General features: G+C 32.7%; 2 protein-coding genes across 3 annotated transcripts in view; both read left to right on the top strand.

Annotated features, from left to right (window-relative positions):
* The window catches only part of slc13a5a (solute carrier family 13 member 5a), a 32,843-nt gene extending 28,264 nt beyond the window's left edge, over nucleotides 1-4,579 (top strand). Inside the window, exons 11-12 of one of the 2 annotated variants that reach the window (XM_087299639.1) lie at nucleotides 580-717; nucleotides 3,743-4,579. In XM_087299639.1, coding sequence (XP_087155765.1) covers nucleotides 580-717; nucleotides 3,743-3,868 — 264 coding nt within the window. In that variant the 3' untranslated portion in view covers nucleotides 3,869-4,579. 2 annotated transcript variants of the gene reach the window in all.
* Nucleotides 4,580-8,979: 4,400 nt separating this feature from the next.
* Nucleotides 8,980-13,380, top strand: med31 (mediator complex subunit 31). Its single transcript, NM_001002417.2, is given in 4 exon segments — nucleotides 8,980-9,140; nucleotides 9,643-9,717; nucleotides 9,903-9,999; nucleotides 12,847-13,380. Coding segments are annotated over 4 exon segments (411 nt in total). The 5' UTR covers nucleotides 8,980-9,118; the 3' UTR covers nucleotides 13,064-13,380.
* The last annotated feature ends 4,869 nt before the right edge of the window (nucleotides 13,381-18,249 follow it).

The raw sequence follows: 18,249 nt of genomic DNA, 5'->3' as shown, positions 1-18,249 counted from the left end.
AGCCAGGACTTGAACCAGCGACTTTCTTGCTGTGAGGTGACAGCGCTAACCACCATGTTTCCCCTTTTTATACTCTGTTAAGTCATTTTAATAACAGTGTCATTACATTTTAATGACAAATTCAGTTTGTACCATTGTAATTTAGGTCAGGAAAAATATTAATGATGCTGCTATAAATTGCATGACACAATTATAATGGGTTCGTGACAATCATGTTTATGACTGATTTATGACAAGTTATGTTTTCTTGGTAATATCAAGTTGTCAGGACAAAGAAAAAGGCTGGATGTAATGCATTTGGTTATGTCAAGTTTTTACCTCAAACAATGTCATCTTTGCAATTAAAATAAAATGACATATAATAAACGTCTAAAATTATGCGTCATGATTATAAAGGTCTTATGATAGTCTTATTTCCCTTTAAAGTGTTACTAAATGTTGTGATAATAGATGCCTTCTCAATTGTATATAAAATAATTAATTGTAACATTTTAAATTGACATATTTAAATCATAATGTGTCATTATAAGTATATTGTTTAGTATGATTGAGTAAAAGATCATTGTTTTGTTGTCTCAGTCTCAGTCTATAGGTGTGAATCCTCTGTATGTTATGGTGCCCTGTACCCTCAGTGCATCTTTTGCCTTCATGCTCCCTGTGGCAACTCCTCCAAACGCCATCGTCTTCTCATACGGATACCTCAAAGTCTCTGACATGGTGAGTGTTGAACACTAATACATGAAAAATATAAACCATTATTAACAACTTTGGAGCGTGGGGTGATTAAACACAACATGCAAACTGTTTTATTTATGGTCTTTTAATTTATGAGCAGTGAGCACTACAATAATAACTTAAATGATCTCTTTAAATAACTAAAAAAATAGAAATTATTATTATTATTTTAAAAAATAATATAATTACTATTTAAAAAATAAATATTAATAATGTTTTTTAATATTTTATATTGATGTTTATACATGCACTGTTATATTCCTAATAAAAATACATTTAAGAAAAAAAAAACATTAAGTAATAGCAGTAAGTTATTTCTGAATTGCAAATATGTTATCATTTCTTATATTTAAATATTTTATTTCCTAATTATGTTTTCTTTTTTCAATTTTAATTAAAAATACCTTTTATAGGTTAAAATTACAGAATTTTCTTTTATGCCAAAATCATTAGTATTAAGTAAAGAAAATGTTCTATGAACATATTTAGAGTGTTTCCTACTGTAAATATATCAAAATAATGTTTTGATTTGTAATGTGCACTGCTAAGAACTCAATTTGGAAAATTTTAAAGAGTTTTCTCAATATTTTGATCATCCTTAGATTCTAGTTTTTTTTCGGCCAAATATTGGCCAATTCTAACTAACCATACATCAATGGAAAGCTCATTTACAAATCTAAATATTAAAAAATACATATATACACTTGCATGAAAAGTCAGAATTATGAGGTATTAACTCAAAATTGCAAGGGAAAAGTGTGAGATAAAAAAGGTTCCAGTTGTTTAATTCGTTCATTTGTTCACTTATTCGTTATTCATCATGTAAAGGACACCATTAAACTTTTTTTTTTTTCAGTTTTAAAGGGGTGATCCAAAGTGTATTTTTAAGGCTTGGTTGTGTTTATAAGATGCAAAGCAATGTATGCTCATGCTTCACTTGTAGAAAATCACATTATTTTTTCATATATCTTACTTTGATAATATACAGCTACTCAGCTAACATGAAAGTCATATTTTCCGGTTCCTCCGAAAGGCTCTCTAAAATAAAATCTGTCTTTCACATATATTCAGAATAAGCATGTGTAAATAATATGAAACATTCACATATCTTATGTGAGTTTGTTTTTTGAGATGTACAACGTATGGAAAACATCTGCATAGAGAGACACTGCACGCACTGCTGAAGATTGTGGCTGTTTACATGGTTTGACAGATAAATATAAATTTGTAGCTAAATTGTTAGCGGTGCCAAACAGCATTTCCCGTTGTTTGCATCGTTGTTTACGTCCTTTCAACAACATATGGTTAACGCTAGAAACTGTACAAGTAATTGATCCATTTTAACAAATAAAAACACAGTTTGTGACTCACAATCCACAGCTTCATTGGTTGGAGGACTTTTAATCGAATCCAGCACTGAAGTAAGAGAGATTCTGGGGGCCCTATCATACCCCCGGCGCAATGCAGGGCAAGGCAGAACGCAATTGTTATTTGCTAGTTTCAGCTCTGCGCAAGAGTTGTTTTGACGTTTTGCAGTACGCTGTTTAAATAGCAAATGCATTTGCACTCATATGTGCGCCCATAGGCGTACTGATCTAAAAAAGGAGGTGTGTTAAGGCGCATTGCTATTTTAAGAAACTATAATGGACTGTTCAAAAGACCAAAACAAAGCCGGAAAAAGGAATGAAAACATTAATGATATATATAGGATATAATAAGGATATATATAGGATATAAATATAAAGGATTAAAATATTACAAAACATATTATTTTCTAGCCTGCATAAATATAAAAACCATACCTTCATGCCTTCTTCATCTCGAGAGGCTTTTTCAGTTTATTCATAACAATTTGCTTTTGTAAAATGTTATTATTATTACCAGTATTATTAATTATATCCATATTTATATTTGTTTATTAAAAAGCTTAGATTTGTCCAACTGTCAGGTTTTAGACCATATGAGGCATTTGTATTCGTATATAACTCAGTTTTTTTAACACACTTTGTTATTACTGTTCATTTATTTGTTTGCTGGAAAATAGAAATAGTTTTGAAACAAATCTTTGCGCTTAACAAACAAAATTAATTATGTAGGCTAATGGATGTCTATGCGTACAAGAAGTTTCCCTATTCACGAGAGTGAAAGTGAATGTAAATAATGGGGAGGCTCATCTCTCATTCTTGCACTGTATGCTCTGTTTAACTGTTTTCTTGCTAGTGAAGCATTCAGTTTTTCACTTACAAAGTCTGTCATGTAAATAGCAAATGTGATATGGCGCAACGCAACTATCTCTTAAGGGGAATGAGAGATGAGACACACCTAAAACTCATTAGGAAAATATGCTCAATCCTTTTAGACCATGCGCCATGGCGCAAAACAGATTTTTCCATCCATAAAATAGCAAACGTGGATTCTGACAAGCCCTTATTGCTTTTGCACCCTGCGTTTTTAACTTTGCACTTTGCACATTGATCGTCAAAATAGAGCCCTGGAAGTTTTCCTTTGCCAAAAGCTAGCTGTATGTTTAATATAATTCTCTGGAACATAATTCAAATTAAATTGTAAGCACTTCTCTCTTTGTGTCATGGCCTTTGGAAGCCCAAATATAGTAACAGAAGAAGCTCTGTGGAAATAGGAGCGTTTGGATGCCACTTTAACTTTCTCTGCTTTAACATCAAACCCCATCTGGCTATGCCCCTTTGCTGTGCAGAGTGCATGAACATGGTGAATGCACGTAACCTGAAAGTATGTTTGTGTAGTCCCCAAATTTGTTCGCTGTAGGCTTTGCTAAGCTAACTCTTAGCTAAATCCCAAAGTCTCCCTTTGCATTGAACTATAAGCGTCTTGCATTCAGAGATAATGTTTATGTTCACACAGCTACATTACACATCATCTAAAGTTTAAAATATGATATCGCAGTGGACCACTCCTTTAAAATAATATACAGTAAGCACTTTATTACTTTTGAAAATTAATTTATCCAATTATTGATTTTTATCAACAGGCCAAGACCGGGATCGTCATGAACATCATCGGCATCCTCTCCATCACCTTAGCCATTAACAGCTGGGGCAGAGCCATCTTCAGTTTAGACACGTTCCCCAGCTGGGCAAACACTACTGATGTCTAAGAGACACAGAGAGCCGGACTGCCCCGCTCACCACTTGTGAACTTCAGATTGTTTCCAGTTCTTATGTGAACAGAGAAAACCGATTATGACCACTGTTTAGTCATTTCACACATTCATGTCTATCTTTTACAAAACCGTGGTGTTCACTACAGTCTGTGGACATTGTAACACCAATATTTGAATGATTCATAAAAGACAAAAATAGATTTTACAAATCATGATTTTTCTGTAGCATTACAGCATACTGTGAGCACTGAGCATATATTTGGACCATTGGTTGTTCGCTTTTGGCTTGTGAAAGAGCATTTGGACGCAGAAACTCAACATCAGTCATATTGTCCCCTTGTGTCCAGACTCAGAGCCAGTGGCCGGTTTCACTGGAGATCATTAATGTACTTTGATGGTTCATATCACTTCATGTTCATATGCGTAATTTAAAGCTGCTTTAAACGCAGCTACACAAGAGCACATGCAGAAAAAGCTGAAAGGCTGAAATTGTGTAAATATCATCTAGATTTTTAAGCACAAAAATATATTTAGAGTATATATATATATATGAATAAATTTATACATACCTCAGATATGCAGAGCTGCTTTGACAGAGTAATCATGTACATTTCAAAATTAATTCAAACTCTATTTTTAATGTACATTTATTAAAATTATGTATTTTGTTCATATTTACTAATAAATTTTTATTTGGTTTACTCAGTTTCTTGGTCTGTAGCATATCACTAATGGTTTAAATTTGTGTTTTGTTGTGGTTATTTCCCTTAAGTGACACTTATGATGGATGTGCACTGTAATTGAATTCATTATTATGAAAATAATTAATTTATTGTGGCAACACAGTGGCTCAGTGGTTAGCACGATCGCCTCACAGCAAGAAGGTTGCCGGTTCGAGCCTCGGCTGGGTCAGTTGGCATTTCTTTGTGGAGTTTGCATGTTCTCTCTGTGTTCGTTTGGGTTTCCTCCAGGTGCTCTGGTTTCCCCCACCAGTCTAAAGACATGCGGTACAGGTGAACTGAATAAGCTAAATTGGCCGGAGTCTATGTGTAAATGAGTGTGTATGGATGTTTCCCAGAGATATGTTGGTGGTTCATTCTGCTTTGCCAACCCCAGATTAATAAAGGGCCTACGCCAAAAAGAAAATGAATGAATAAATGAATGAGATTAAACTAAAAGCTTGTAGGGAGAAATGACGATGAAAAACTAGCAACAATCTCCCAACCATTTTAAAAAATATATACGATATGAAGTCATAAAGCATACATCACGGCATGGGCCATAGGCATTATAATAAAAGAAATTATCTTTCAACTATTAAACTGTCTATTAAAATGTCTATGGCATATATAGGCTACACATCCATTGAACATCTTGAATTTTTCATTATTATTGGTTGTAAAAATATTTAACCACAGATTGCAGAAACTTAGAACATTAGCAAAAAATGAAGATGTTGTTACAATCAGCATAATAGATTTTAAAGGAGAGAGAAAGAAAAAACTAAATTAAAACATATAAACTCAATAAAGGTGTGTCACGATGGCGCAGTGGTTAGCACCATCGCCTCACAGGGAGAAGGTTCATGGTTTGAACCCCCGGCTGGGTCAGCTGGCATTTCTGTGTGCAGTTTGGATGTTCTTCCCGTGGGTGCTCCAGTTTCCCCCAAAGTCCATAGACATGCGCTATAGGTGAATTGAATAGCTAAAATGGCCATAGAGTACACTCCAAAAATATATTACTGCTGCTTGTTCAAACTACCAGTTTAAAATGAGCTGAAACAACAGAATTATTCTCATTTCTTTGGCCAAATTATTTGTTTTATGTTTAGTCCACTTAAATTTGTAAACCATTAGTAGGCTTAAGCGTTTTATGTTGGGTCAAAATGAAGGAATAGTGTTGGATTTACTACCTGGTTAGGGGATTTGCAGTCCCCAGCATGCTTTGCATGATTGTATTAAGAGATGGAAATGTTTAAAGTTAATAGAAAGACTTTTTTTAGAGATTCATTTTCACTTTAGTTTGAAGATTTAGAAGAGTTACATGTAATACTTTGAGTTTTGAGCTTACCACCTTTTAGAAGCACCCATGCTTTGGGTGTTGGCAGCTTAATTAGCAAAAAAGCAGTTTGTTGCTTTGCTCAGTGAGCAATAACTGTCCTAAATTAATAATTAAAAATAATTAGTTCTGGGCGATGCAGTGGCGCAGTAGGTAGTGCTGTCGCCTCACAGCAAGAAGGTCGCTGGGTCGAGCCTCGGCTCAGTTGGCCTTTCTGTGTGGAGTTTGCATGTTCTCCCTGCGTTTGCATGGGTTTCCTCCGGGTGCTCAGGTTTCCCCCACAGTCCAAAGACATGCGGTACAGGTGAATTGGGTAAGCTAAATTGTCCGTAGTGTATAAGTGTGTGTGTGTGTGTGTGGATGTTTCCCAGAGATAAGTTGCAGCTGGAAGGGCATCCGCTGCGTAAAAACGTGCTGGATAAGTTGGCGGTTTATTGCGCTGTGGCGACCCCGAATTAATAAAGGGACTAAGCTGACAAGAAAATGAATGAATGATAATTAGTTCTGAGATCAGTCTCAATCATCAGTATATGTAACTCTTGAAATATGCTTAAATATGTCTCTTTTGGTTCATTTAGGATAACTTCAAATGGAACTAAGAGACTTTGAAATGTATGAAACATAATACACATACATGATAATATCAGACCTTTGAGTTTAAGTTAAATAAAAAAACTTTTTCCTTTATATATATATATAAAATCATGTTGGACCAACTCAATTGCATTTAATTGAGGAAATAGTTTTTTTCTTTTTTAGTTAGTGCTAAACAAATTTATTGGATGGAAAACCTGCCCGAAATTAAACTGAGTTCATCCAATGAGTTCTTTTTGGAGTGTTGTGTGAAAGACAGTGTATGGGTGTTTCTCAGCGTTGGGTTGTGGCTAAAAGAGCATCTGCAGCATAAAACGTGCTGGATAAGTTAATGGTTCATTCAAGCTGTGGCGACCCCTGATTAATAAAGGGACTACGCCGAAATGAAGATGAATAAAATAAAATAATAAAATAAATTTAAATTAAAATAAATTAAATTAAACTAAGCTAAACTAAACCAAATTTAATTTAATTTAATTTAACTTTATTTTATTTTATTTTATTTTATTTAATTAAGAGACCAGAGGGAAAAATTATACTCTAAGGTTATACACTGAAGGCCATTTTGGACTTTTAAAAGACTTTTTGTTTTTTATGCCCATTTAAGACAAAATATATGACTTATGATCAATTAAAAAAAAAAGTACCCATTATAACAAACAGATTAACAATGCACCGATTGCAAAACTTAAAGCTGTAATACAAGTAAATTATGTCAAAAGTATTTAAACAATACAAGCAGACAAAAAAAGATGAACAATGATTTCTTCCAAGTCACATTTTTTGAATTGTATTTACTGAACATTTTCAATCAAATGCATGACACATTTTATAATAGGATATTCACATTTTAGCATAAAATCTGTTAGCAAAATAAAAAGAAAGAAAGAAGGAGAGAAAAAGCAAATAATGAACAAGAGCGGGTTTACAATTACCATAAAAAAGAGGAGTTTTGTTTTTGGAGTAGATCCACAGTTGCTTTAAGACTTGAAAAACCTTTAAGATTATTAAAATATTTTTTTAAATCAGCTTTGAAATGAAAAATGTTAGGCTTTCTCTTTGAACAATAACACTTGTGTATATGAAACTTAATAATATCAAAAGATTTAACATTAACAGGGGATTCTTATCTATATCTTTTTGATCTACGCATCTGACATCTCTTTTCTTTAAATTAATTCTGTGACCACTTAGTATATTAAATAGACATTCAACATCAAGCCAGAAATATTTAACATATATACAATCAACAAACAAATGCAAAACAGTCTCAACATCCACTCCGCAAATAAACACAAATTCAGAAAGATCAACTTTATATCTTTTGAGAAATTGGTTGGTTGGATATATTTTATGTATAATTTCACTTTATTAGTGTCACAATGCTTGTTGTTATAAGTCCAGATCAAGTTCCAATAGATATTCTCAGATTATTCCAAAAGTATTTGTGTCTAAAATTGGCAGGATAATAAATCAAGCTTCTACGAAATTTATTATTACATTTTCTATCTTTGATATCAACACCATCTAATAAAGTCTCATTTTTAGCTGTTAATTTATTTGGTTTACTGTAACTCTGCAAAAGCACCGCCAGGCCTTGTGGAGGCACAGGAACTGAACTTCTCAAAAAAAAATTCAGTAGCCTATAAGTCAGTAAATATCCTTCATCTTTTAAGCTGTGAGACCAATAGAACATCTTTTTAACCAAATTATCATGGAAAATAGATTTTTTTTTTCTTATATTCCAAGTCACAAAATGTATTTTGTAGGCTACAAATATTACTACAAAAAAAAAAAAAAGGTGCAAATGTCTCATAAATACTTTTTAAAAATATTGCCTGAACTTTATTCGGCTTACTTATTTGTTTCTAAACATTTTGATATTCCGAGTAGTTGTACATTTTGTGGTGAGGATGATGAAACTTTAATACAATTATTTTGTATGTGTGAATTTGTTCAGAAATTTTGGTTTGACCTTTATCGTTATTAAACACTCCTCCTACCTTTGCACAATATTTTAGTTTAAAAGAAATTATTTGTTATTGCTCAGAATAAATCTAAAGAATTTGTTTTCAACTTTTTATCTTGTTTGGAAATATTTTATACAAATAAGAAATTGTTTCAGTCCCTACTTTTCGACATTTTCTGATTAAAGTTGACTCCTGCTCAAATCTTTCCGTACGTGTAACAACAAAAAAAATATGTGTCAGATACTTGGCTCTACATGAAGAACTGTTGACTCTGATTTGATTAAATAGCTCTTAATTAATTTATTTTTATACAATTTTATACAAGTGTAATTTACTTACCCCTTACAAATGTAGTTTGTATTGTTCCTCTTTTGTATCTCTCTTATATTGATCTCCTGATTGTGGTTGTAAGTTTTAATTCTTTATTATTAAAAAAAAGGTGCAAATGTCGTGAAACACTTTTACGACAGCAGCACTGGTTTTATGGCAAAAATGGCGTCAGCGGTCTATGTCCGCATAAACAATGAGTAATGTGTTGTTTTTGGTAATCGCGCTCTAAAAATCTTTTTATAATAATCATTTTCCAGATATTTCAGCGTCGTCTGAATTCTCGTTGTCCGTAATGGCTGGTGTTATGGAAACAGGTTTGTTAAAATTAGATTGAATTGTTATTTAGCACATCTTTGCCCACGAGATTCCTAGCAATGTGACAGTTCACGTAAATACAATTGTTTGGTAACGTATTTTAGTTTCGTTTTGATCATATTAAGTTATACAACGTTAAAGAGGTATTACACTATGTGTTATTTTCTGTACTGGCGCAGATATATGTTGTTCAAGCAATTTCTGGAACACTTAACATTAAGGTTGTAACGTTATCGTCGTTAGCCAATGTTTGCTAACATGAACAAACAAGAATCGTTATATTTATTACAGTGTTTGTTCGTCTTTGTTAAAAGTATTAATGAAATAAAGTAATCTCAACTTACGGTGCATTAACTTATGTCAAGCATGAATTTGCATTTTAATTATGCACTAATACAAGTATTGTTCGTTGTTAGTTCATGAATACATTTACTAATGATTATTTGTATTATTTCTTTTCAAACACAAACATTGCTTACGCTTCTATTTGTGCTTTGACAGACGAGCAGGCGAGACAGCGCTTTCAGCTGGAGCTGGAGTTTGTTCAATGTCTGGCAAACCCAAACTACCTGAACTGTAAGAACAACGTTAACTTTTGTTTCTTTTTTACTGTTCGCTAAATTCAGTCATTACTTTAGTCATTGGTCAAATTCACTCATTGGTTGTTACATTCTGTAAATTCAAGGTAATTTTGTTACTGTGGTCGAAATATGAAGATGGATAATGATTATTAATCTTAATTTTTTTCCCCCATCCTGCAGTTCTGGCTCAGAGAGGTTACCTGAGAGAGAAGCCTTTCGTCAATTATTTAAAGTATCTGCTTTATTGGAAGGAACCAGAATATGCTAAATTTCTAAAGTAAGTAACATGTTGTTCTTGTTGAAATAGATTGTTAATTTGTCAAACATTTCTTCTTTGGATGATGAGTGCTTCTAATAAAAGCATGAAAGAAAGAAAGAAAGAAAGAAAGAAGGATATAAAATTTGTTCAATATCGTGTAGTTCTAGTGCATAATATTTATTAGTTATTTATTATTAGTTATTTATTAGTTAGTATTATTAATTATTTATTAGTTTACTAGTTATTTTGTAAAATACTATTATTCAGCTTAAAGTCCTGTTTAAAAAATTGACTAGCTCAATTAGGCTGGTCATTTGACAGCAGTTGTTTGTTTTGTAGACAGTCGAATATAAGAAGTTCTTAAGGGGGTGAAAAATATTGACCGAAACGTTTTAAGAAATTTATTCTTTTAATGCCACCAGAATAAAGAAATGAGACATTCTCTATAAGTTAAAACGTAATAGTTTAGAATAGAAATAGAAATATTTGTTTTGCTAAACATGACTTGGGAAAATATTTGAAAAGGAATTAAGAGTTTTACAGGTGGTCTAATAATTTAGCTGTATATAGTTGTATTTAAAAATGTAAATTGAATTACAAGTTTAGTATGTGTGCCTAATCTGTATGGAACAAAATTAATGGCAAAAGTATTGAAATAAAAAGTTTGTTGATTAGCATTAACTGAAAAAAAATAATGCATTGAATAAGCAACTGCTTGCATTTTAATGACTTGAATTGCAAGAGTTTGTATTTTTAGGGCCTGAATTTTAACACGGCTGTTTATTTAAGCTGTGATTATTTCAACTAAAAATATTTTAAACATGTTTATATACTTAAAATTTCAACAATTCATATTCAATTTCCAGATTTCATATATATATATATTCAAAGTTCAATTTTTAAATATATAATACTGGTGAAAAATATGAAGCATAATGTTCAAAATTTAACTTTCAGTTTGTTTACTTTTCAGTTTAAAATTTTGCTTCCAAAAATTCAGTGGTTTAAATTTGGCTCTTAAAATTCGACATTACTTCCGGGAACTGCAGGAACAGCAATAGATTGCAGATTGGCAATCTCCAGCTGCTTTTTCACTAGCAGGTGGACCAATTTAAGATTTTTAAACCATTAAATAAAGGTTTAAAAACTCCCTTTTTAAGGGAAAAAGCTAATAACAGCACAAAAGTAGCATTTAATATTGTCCTTGTTAAATTTTAACAGCCGAATTTGATCCACTAAATTAATGGAAGAGAATTTTTGAACTGAAATAAAGTGAGTTGAAAATTGTCTTTTGAATATTATACATGAAATTCGGAAATTAAGTAAGAATTATTGAATTTTTAAGTATAAAAACGTGTTTGAAAAATTTTTTGTTGAAATATTTACAGCTTAAATAAACAGCTGTGTTAAATTTCAAGACCTAAAATTACAAACTCTGGCAATCCAAGTCATTAAAATGCAAGCAGTTGTTAATTTAATATATTATTTGTTTCAGTTTGTGCTATTCAATACGTTTGTTTTTTTTTTTTTTTAACAATACTTTGATTTTGTTCCATAAATCTGCAGTTTACATAACCTAAACTATAAAGTTATATTATTTTATTTGTCAATATAAAGCAAAAACAGACAATATGGTGCCAAATTGTAGGTCGCTTACCATTAGTGCTGTGTGATACTGAACAGAAAAGATTTAAGCATTCTAAATAATTCAATGCAATATTTTATTAAAAATATCATATCAATGAAATATTTCATGTGATATCAGGGAAAAGAGAACATCACTACAACTTCTGAAAGTGAACAGCCATGTTTAACAGAAACATTCATTCTTTCAATAAGAGATAAGCATTTACCGTCATTTCTACAAGCTCTGATAGGTTTACAGATGAAGCATTGCACACTGTTTCCTGCTGACTTCAAACATATTATCTTTGAAGCAACATGTGGTTTATAAATATGTAACTTTGGCAAGGCTCATAGTCATAACTTCTGGAAGGACGTACTCTCTTTTTCTCTGGGCCACTGTTGAGGTCTCCTGGAAACTTTTTGGCTTTGGCATGGTCACACACTTTTTGTTACCATCAACAACCCTTGTAAGCACAGATAGAACAATTTCTTTTCCCTTCAAGGTTGAGCTACAGCTCATCACTAGAACAAAACAATACATTCGCAAAAGAAAATCCTAAACTCACTTGAATTTAGAATAAAATGAACACTTCTAAATAAACACTGCTACTTCATACCTGACGTGTCTGACCCTGTCTGTGTTTTCTTCTCATTAAATAGAGACACCGATCATAACAGAATACCAAAATTGAGGAAGGGATTGTAAATCTCTCTCATTAATTTTATACGTTTAATAGTAAGAAATTACATAACCATGAACGGATGAATAAAAAAATAGACAGTAAGAAAATAAAATAAACATGCAAATTGCACACGGCATATGTATGCATGTACACATTTAAAAAGTCATTTCTTTGTTCTTGCCATGATAGCAGTGCATAATATTTTGCAATATTATTTTGCAAGATACTATTATTCAGCTTAAACTGAAATTCGAAAGCTTAACTACAATAATAGTTAACTAATTAGAGACATTTTTTGTTTTGTTTTGTAGATAAGTGAAAAACAATTTCTTAATAGTACAATAATATTGACATTCCAGCCAAACTAAAAGAAATAAAACTTGTAAAAGGAATCAATATGAAAAATGTCCTTGTTTTGTTAAACATCACTTGGGAAAAATCAGGAAAAATAATACAAATTTCACAAAAGTGCTAATAATTTATTATAGCTTTTTTTATGTAATTTGAATTGATCTAAATATTTCACTAACGCAGTTTAAATCTTTGTGTATGCTAGATATCCTCATTGTTTGCACATGTTGGAGCTGTTGCAGTATGAGCACTTCCGGAAGGAGCTGGTGAACGCACAGTGTGCCAAGTTCATAGATGAACAGCAGATCCTGCACTGGCAGCATTACTCCAGAAAACGCACCCGTTTACAGCAGGCGCTGGCGGAACAGCAGCAACAACAGCAGCCACAGGCTCCATCACATGCCAACCCCACCTCCAAATGAGACTCAAGCTTTTCAGATGGGCTTTTAGATATTTTTACAAACAGACTTTGACTTTCACACTGCTCTCTGTAGGCCAATAATGTTAAGTGTGTTTGAGCGACAGGAGAGTAACGGTAAAAAGAAGGTAAGAGGAGAGTGAAATCATTTGTATTACACTTTTGTGATCTAGTATAAATTTGTGAATAAACTGTTAATTAGTTACGGATTTAAAATTCTTTATTTGCTCGAACTCCATTGGTTACCTGCTTCAGTTATTAAATATGTTTATTATGCTTGTGTACATTTTGGACAAAAATAAACATAAAATAAAATGATTAAAAAAAAAAAATCTGTTACTTAATTTTATAAACAGAAACTCTTAGAGGGGTCTGGATTCAGACCAGGTGCAGCTGTAAGCTGAGCTGCGTGCAATTCTTTTAATGGCCACAAATAACCCCACCTCAACTCTACCCCTAACAGTGACATCACTACCTCCATTGAGTGTAGTGTGTCTGATATTGCATGTCTGAGACTGTGTTTCTCAGCTTGCATATACAAGTCTGCATTCAGATACCATTGGAGACTCCACTGTCCACAAGCATCTCACATTCTTCAGTGTAACCAACACAACAGGCCTTTTACAAATCTGAAAGTGGGAAAAGCAAGCCCTCCAGTGGCTGCTGGAATAAAGCACATACATCCATCCTGAATGGCTTCCTCTTCCTGGAACTTATTAGTCAGACAATGCAATCCTTTCATTTTGGACTAATAATAAAATAAAATTCGAATTTGAACCCACTTTCGGCATTTAAAGTTAATATCCAGCCTGAGGTGATTGAGATAATTCTTTACAGAATAATGTTTGTTTTTTCTTGCACAATTACACAACTAAAATAAAGGTTAAAAACAACAAAAAGTCTCATGACATCTGAATTTTTTAAAAATTGCAGCTCTTATGATGATTTATCTGTGCACATCATTACTATTCTTTTTTAAGTTTGCGCTTCTTCGTATCTTGTTCTCAAACTAACTTCCTCTTCTTCAATATCTCTTTTTTGATTGCTGTTCACAGATGCGAGGGGGGAACAAACGGCCAGTCTCATGTGATGCACTACTAGCAAATTTCACAGTTTTGTGTAAATGCGGATCATTTTGAAAACGTGTGGAAGTGAAAAAAATGCGAGGGTAGCCCTGTCACAATAATCACTATATTGAATAATCGAACAACACATGGCCATGACCTCAATCATTTTTGGTGATGCAATATATATATATATATATATATATATATATATATATATATATATATATATATTGTCCACACACGAAAAAAGGCATTATCCCCAACTTTTTATGTCTATTGTTAGTATGGTTAAAAACTGTAGTATTTTCTATAAATTTCTATTGTATATTTTCATGTGTGTGTCTGACAACTGATCTGATACTCTTTTTTTTTTTTTTTCTTTTTACATAGAATGTTTTTGTTAACATTTGTAATTGTTATTATTTATTTGTGGCGACGCAGTGTTGCAGTAGGTAGTGCTGTCACCTCACAGCAAGAAGGTCGCTGGTTCGAGCCTCAGCTGGGTTGGCGTTTCTGTGTGGAGTTTGCATGTTCTCCCTCTGTTCGTGTGTGTTTACTCTGGGTCCTCTGGTTTCCCCCACAGTCCAAAGACATGTGGTGCAGGTGAATTGGATCGGCTAAATTGTCCGTAGTGTCTGAGTGTGAATGAGTGTGTGTGGATGTTTCCCAGAAATGGGTTGCGGCTGGAAGGGCATCCGCAGCGTAAAAACCCAGCCGATAAATTGGCGTTTCAGTCTGCTGTGGCGACCCCAGATTAATAAAGCGACTAAGCCGAAAAGAAAATGAATGAATGGATTGTTTATTTGTTTAAAATATGTTTTAAATTCAGATTTCAATGCCTAATTATTAATTATTATTATTGCCAAAATTACTATAAATATTCTTTATAATAAAATATGTGTTCTTTGGAAGAGTGTACTTTACGATGTTATTGTATTGTCATTTTTGCATTATAAAATGAGTTGTGTTAAAATGACAGTAATATTGTTTATTGCATTATATTTCAGTGCAATGTATTGGATGAGAAAAAAAAATGCATATCGTGACAGGCCTATGCAAGGGAAAACTTTTCGACTTTTGAGAAAATCGTTGTGTAAATGTAGCCTAAAACTGGCTTTAAAGTAAAAGACATTTACATTAGTTCCATAAAACTAAAGTCTGGATTCATGCAAATTACAAAAAAAAAAAAAAAAGTCCATTCCCTCAAGTGAGTGCCCCCTTGTGGTACCATCACAAAAAAGACTCTTAAAACCCACTCCCGTTTACTCCTACTCACTAGTGAAACAATCCCCCAAAATAATTAACTTTTTATGAATGCATGATTGTTTTTTGAATTGTAAAATTGGCTATGATACACTTGATAATGCTTTGAAGTTGATATTTTTTCTTCTAAGTTTCACATACAAAAGACAAAACAAAGGTAATGTCTGTTACTCCCTCCTTTAATTTTTTTTCTGGAAAGATTTTAAAATATTTTATAATTCTTTTACCTCCAGTACAAGAAACAAAAAGGCTATAAAAACCTCTAATAAATACATTTATCTGTAGAATCTATTTATTTAAATATGATGAATTCCCCCAAATACAGTTGAAACTAGAAGTTTACATACATTGTATAAAAAGGCACATAACCATTAAAAAAGGTCAGATGTTAATGTGAATAAACTTTTTCTCTTTTAGGTAAGTTAGGATTATCAAATTTGTTTCTGTTATGCGTAAGCAGAATAATGAGAGAGATTTTTTTTTTTTAATTTATAACTTTTCTTTAAAGTCAAGTTTACATACAGTAAGATTATTATGCCTTTGAAAAAGTTCAGATGATGGTGTCAAGGTTTTGGAAGTTTCTGATTAGCTAATTGACAACATTTGAGTTAATTGGAGGCACAACTGTAGAATAGTATTTAAGGAAAACCTCAAACACACTGCTTCCTTTCGTGACAACATTGGAAAATCAACAAACCAGAATCAAAAAAGAAGCCAGATTACAATTTGCTTAATTATACTGGGAAAAATAATTTTTGGAGACATTTCCTGTGGTCTGATGGAACTAAACTGTTTGGCCATAATGACTAGTGTTACATTTGAAGGACAAAGGGGAAAACTTACAAGCCTAGGAACACCATCCCAACTATGAAGTTTGGGGCCAGGTTGTGGAACTGTTTTGCTGCAGGAGGGACTGGTCCACCTCACAGCATAGATGGAATCACGAAGAAAGAACATTATGTAGAAATACTAAAGCAACATCTTAAGACATCAGCCAGGAAATTAAAACTGGCCACAAATTGGTCTTCCAAACAGACCATGACCCTAAGCATATTGCCAAATTAGTTAAAATGTGCTTCAAGGACAACAGAGTGAATGTTTTGGAGTGGCCATCACAAAGCCCTGAATTCAATCCTATAGAAAATTTGTGGGCAGAGTTGAAAAAGCTTGTGCGAGTAAGACAGCCAACAAATCTGACTCAGTTACACTAGTTCTGTCAGGAGGAATGGGCTAAAATTCCTTTAAACTTCTGTGAGAAGGATACCTAAAACATTTGACTAAAGTAAAAAAAATAGCAAGGAAATGTATGTAAACTTTTAACTGTCTAGAAATTAATGAAAAATCTCTCATTAATCTGGCATTAAGCAAATGTAAATCATTTAGGTAATCCTAACAGACCTAAAATAGTAAACTTAGTATGATTTACCATCAGAAAATTGAAAAATGGTTGGTCCTTTTTTTAGAGTGTATGAAAACTTCTGGTTTCAACTATGTAATGTAGTATTTTTCATTTAATGTATGTTCTGCATCACTGACTAAGTTTTGTTTGACTATTACATCATATAGTCCTGTATGCTTGTCAGTTATATGCTTCAAGAAAAAAAAAAAAGAAACAATCACCCAATCCGGGATGGACTGCTGGATCCCTGGCAACATTCAACAGGCCCTTTTTAAGCTTATATTTTTCTAACAATATCAGAGACTTTGTTTTATTTGGTTGTATACTCTTTTTACAATGAATCGCTTGATCCCTTCCTTATTGTACGTGGCTTTAGATAAAAGCATCTGCTAAGTGTCTAAGGAAAATATTTGCATTCAATTTTTTATCTTTTTTTTTTTCAATTAAATCATTGAATCATTAAACTTGCGTTAGATTTTAAATGGATAGTTCAACCAAAACTAAAAATTCTGTCATCATTTATTTACTCGCCCTACTTGTCACAAACCAGCTTGATTAAATTTCTTCTGCTGGACATATTTTGAAGAATACTGGAAACCATTGACTTTTCTAGTATTTGTTTTTAGAAGTCAATGGATTTTTGGTTTTCAGCTTTCTTCAAAATATTCAGTTTAGTGTTAGACAGAGGAAAGAAACATTTTGAGGTTTAGAATCACTTAAGGGAGAGTAAATATTGAGTACATTTTTGTTTTTGGATAAACTATCCACTCGTTTTTCAAGAAAGTTTTTCCCCCTTAACTCAAAAGCACCTTTGCAGAACTACATAATCTCAATGAAAGAGCCTAAAACAAGATCTTACTCAATATTATTTAGTTTTTTTATTTTACTAATCAAGCACAAAACAATGTGCACTCTGCATCTGTTTTCAAAAGTCAAATCAAGTCTTTTTTTTTTCTGCCCATTTCATTTCTGCATATACAAACTTAAATTGCCCATATAATAGGTCACCAGTTCGACTTAATGCAAATATCGAATTAGCCAATCACAAAGCGGCAACTCTATTTAAACATGTGCACATTATCAAGATGACCAGCTGAAGTTCAAACCAAGCTTCAGAATAAAGATGTCCATCACAAATAGGAAGGAACAGACGATCACAGCTTTGTGCCAACCGATAATGAAAGTGGATCAATAGATCTTTCCGTAATGTCTTTTAGGGAGTGCTTGTTGCCTACGGTATACGGTAACTTCTAAGGAAAAACGCTGTAGATAAAGTTTTCCTGTTTTGTTTTTCTTATCTGCACCACAATGTTTCTAGAATGCAAATGTGCAGCAAACTCACAACTATTATCGCCACATGAAAAACTGCTCTGTGCACTGAGGAGCCTTCAGTGGGTGTTATTTGGGGAGATGTCGGGGTCCCTTTAATGAAACCTGATCTGTACATGCAGTGACTGCTGT

Source organism: Danio rerio, chromosome 21 (genome assembly GCF_052040795.2).
Source record: "Danio rerio strain M-AB ecotype USA chromosome 21, GRCz13ab, whole genome shotgun sequence".
Classification (NCBI taxonomy): domain Eukaryota; kingdom Metazoa; phylum Chordata; class Actinopteri; order Cypriniformes; family Danionidae; genus Danio; species Danio rerio.
Note: the sequence above shows the minus strand (reverse complement) of the source record. Positions and strands in the feature narration are given on the sequence as shown.